The sequence below is a fragment of the Capsicum annuum genome, chromosome 4 (genome assembly GCF_002878395.1).
Source record: "Capsicum annuum cultivar UCD-10X-F1 chromosome 4, UCD10Xv1.1, whole genome shotgun sequence".
In the NCBI taxonomy this organism is placed as follows: domain Eukaryota; kingdom Viridiplantae; phylum Streptophyta; class Magnoliopsida; order Solanales; family Solanaceae; genus Capsicum; species Capsicum annuum.
The window spans coordinates 229,550,000-229,552,955 of NC_061114.1; the positions used below are offsets into that span (position 1 = coordinate 229,550,000).

At 33.8% G+C, this 2,956-nt stretch overlaps 1 protein-coding gene across 1 annotated transcript in view; it reads left to right on the forward strand.

Moving 5' to 3' along the window:
• Positions 1-2,368, forward strand: part of LOC107866866 — a 6,559-nt gene extending 4,191 nt beyond the window's left edge. The window contains exons 3-5 of the mRNA XM_016712872.2: positions 1,134-1,185; positions 1,345-1,374; positions 2,015-2,368. Of these exons, the coding sequence (XP_016568358.1) occupies positions 1,134-1,185; positions 1,345-1,374; positions 2,015-2,084 (152 nt within the window). The 3' untranslated portion in view covers positions 2,085-2,368. The remainder of the gene's footprint in view (positions 1-1,133; positions 1,186-1,344; positions 1,375-2,014) is intronic.
• The last annotated feature ends 588 nt before the right edge of the window (positions 2,369-2,956 follow it).

Genomic DNA, 2,956 nt, shown 5'->3' on the forward strand with positions numbered 1-2,956 from the left:
GAAGGCAAATGAAGTTAAAACTGGAAAAGAAGGAAGAATCAAAACTATAGCCCTATTTTAGAAAATTCACACTACATTCCCTCTATCCTCGGTTAATATTTTCTTCTTTACTTTTATCCCCGTACTCGTTGCTTCCTCTTGATCTATTGTTTCGCCAAGGGGACTCGTAGTTATTTTCCCTACCTCTATTAGTCATATCTTCTTCCAACTCAAGAAAGGTCGCTGCCTCGCTTTCTTTCTCCTTCCTTGAAAAAATTGAAATGAATGGAGTATAATTTACAAAAACTTGAAGAAAGGGAGGTTAAAAGTACTGTTAAGGCCTTTAAATAATAATAAAAGAACATAGAGAACATATATGCGCCAAAAGATAAAGATAAAAACCTGGAACTTTCTTCGTCAGGCCAACAACTTCTCATCTGAGTGTGTGGCCTGTTGGTCGATAAAGTGGGGTGGGAACCTGCTCGACACATGCATCGAATAATAGAGAAGAAAATTATCACCAAAATGAAAATGAGGGAATGTTTCCCAAAATTCTTCAAGTCAATATGGCAGTAAAGTATGAAGTGGTGCATTTAGTTTGGATTTTGTGAAGTATGATTTTTTTTTTTCGTGTGTGTATTGTGTCATGTGTGCGTGATCAATGGGAAAATGGGGAGTTGGGGTGGAACGTGCAATTCTGTGTCGTTTATTAAAGATAAAAGTCAAAAGCCAAAAGATGAAAGAAAATTTGAGATGTATTTAAAAATTAGGTTAAATAGAATCAATTTATAACCATCACTATGGTTAAAAACCTGTCTGAATTTGAATTTTAAAAAAATGTAAGAGTTTAAATAACTATAAGAAAACAGTAAAAAATAAAATAACTATCAAAATTTGAATTCTTTAGAAAAGCTATAAAAATTAGAGGCAAACGATAATTATTACCTAATGTAACTAATTTTGTCCTAAAACTATCTCTCTCTTGTGCTGCCACTTGGTTTAATCCTAAGCTAGACTTCCTTCCTTCTTAACATACAATTTATGTATAGATATAGATATTCCTCACTTTGTGGGAATACACCGAGTATATTATTGTTGTTGTATGTAGATATAGATATTTCGACTCTCACCCTTATTATCTCTGGTCACTGCAGTTAACGCTTTCACTTATGGGTTTATGTCAATGACGGCTCTCTACATACTCTGGTGAGTACCCTAATTTTGGTTGTATCTTGTTTAAAGAATAAAAAACGTGAAAATCTAGGATTAGAAGAAACACGTGTCGTTTACATGTATATAAAATGATGAGTTTTGTAAGAAACTTTTTTCTTTTGGAGCACTTATGTCTTATTTTTATTTTTGCAGGTCACAAAAGCAAATGATCGATATCCATAAGTAAGTCAAGGCTTCTCGTTATTTTTTTCTTCAATTCCCAAATTTGATGTCTTTAACCGGATCATGAGTTCTGCTGTTTTTCATGCATAAGATATTCTAAACTGATTTTTGCACCATTTTTGTCCTCCGTAAAGATTCTTCGTCCTAGTTAATCCATTTTTGTCTTACCATTTGAAATACTCCAGCCAGCTAGAACCTGAAGTTTTTAGTGGTCAGAGTCTAGTTTGGTCCTCTTTGGGCTCTCTATTCTTCACGTGTCTCGCCCATAAAGGGTTTATTTAGGCTTAACTTGGGCATAAAAATATAGTCATTGGTTTCTAGCTAGCTTCGTGAGCCTGTTTTCGTTCAGTTTCATGAGTCTGTCTACTTTCTGGGCTCTCTATTCTTCAATCACTTATAGAAGGAAATTACAAAATTGATGAATAAGAGGAAGCAAAATCCTGTTGAGGAGGATGAGCTTCTCTCCTTAGGACAAGTTTTCCGAGCGAACTTTCTGGTTATAGAGCTTTCAGAATCTGCAAAATCTTATATGGTTTTGCCTGCCTTTCCATGTCTCATGAGTTGGTCTTTGTTTCAATACGAACTTAGTTAGCTTCCTATTGGTACTGACTCCTTAATTTGATTTGGTGATTTTCTGTAGGCCTATTCATAATCATGTAATGGAGAAGCACAGGAAGACTGAAGAGAAGCTGAAGAAGATGTCCAAGTGAAAAGGATTATGATCTTTTTCTACTTGAGTAAATTCTGCCTTTTTTGATATGTAGTGAGATGCACTTCTGAAGCACAAATAACTCTAAAAAAATTTCCGAGTATGAAGCCAGAGACTGCATCAAATTCTCTTCAAGTTTTGTTCGTTTTCTCATACACGCATATTACGTCTGAATTAGACAAGAGTGAAAGAATGTTTCTTTTACTTGCTTCGCTAAACAACCAACATAGTTGAATATTTATACTAGTGAAGTACATAAATGAATGCCTCTCCTTGATTGTTCAATTGCTTTCCCATTCTTCTTCTTGCTTCATTAGATAAAGTGTCTTCATTAACCGATAGAATTGGAGTACGTAATGAGAATCAACATAAGGTTGATTGGTGTGTTCAGTAGATAGAACAATCGATGTGAGGGCTAGGTCAAAACAGTATGTTAAAGTGTGACTTTCCCGTAGCTGGAAACGCGGGTAAAGCGTCCAATTCAACCATGAACACTAAATAAAAGAGGCATATCTTTCATTTCACTTTGAATTTTCTTTTTTAAGACTAGACGTCGTATGAAAGACTTGGAAGGTAAAATATTCATGTATTCATCAAAGTCGTTGCCAACGTTTTTATTGAGAAAAAAGAATCAAAGAAGAATAAAATTATACTCGTAAATATTCATCAACAAAATTTGATTCAAGATCATAGAAAGGTAATATTCATTCACTGAAATTACATGCATATTTTATCATATTTTATTTGTAATAACAGTTTTACTTTTCCATCCCTTTAAAATTTGATTTAGGGTATGATGTTTTATGGTAGTTTAGGTTTCACTGAATTTGATTAAGTAGTTTAGGGTTTGATGCTACTACAAGTTAAAAATTG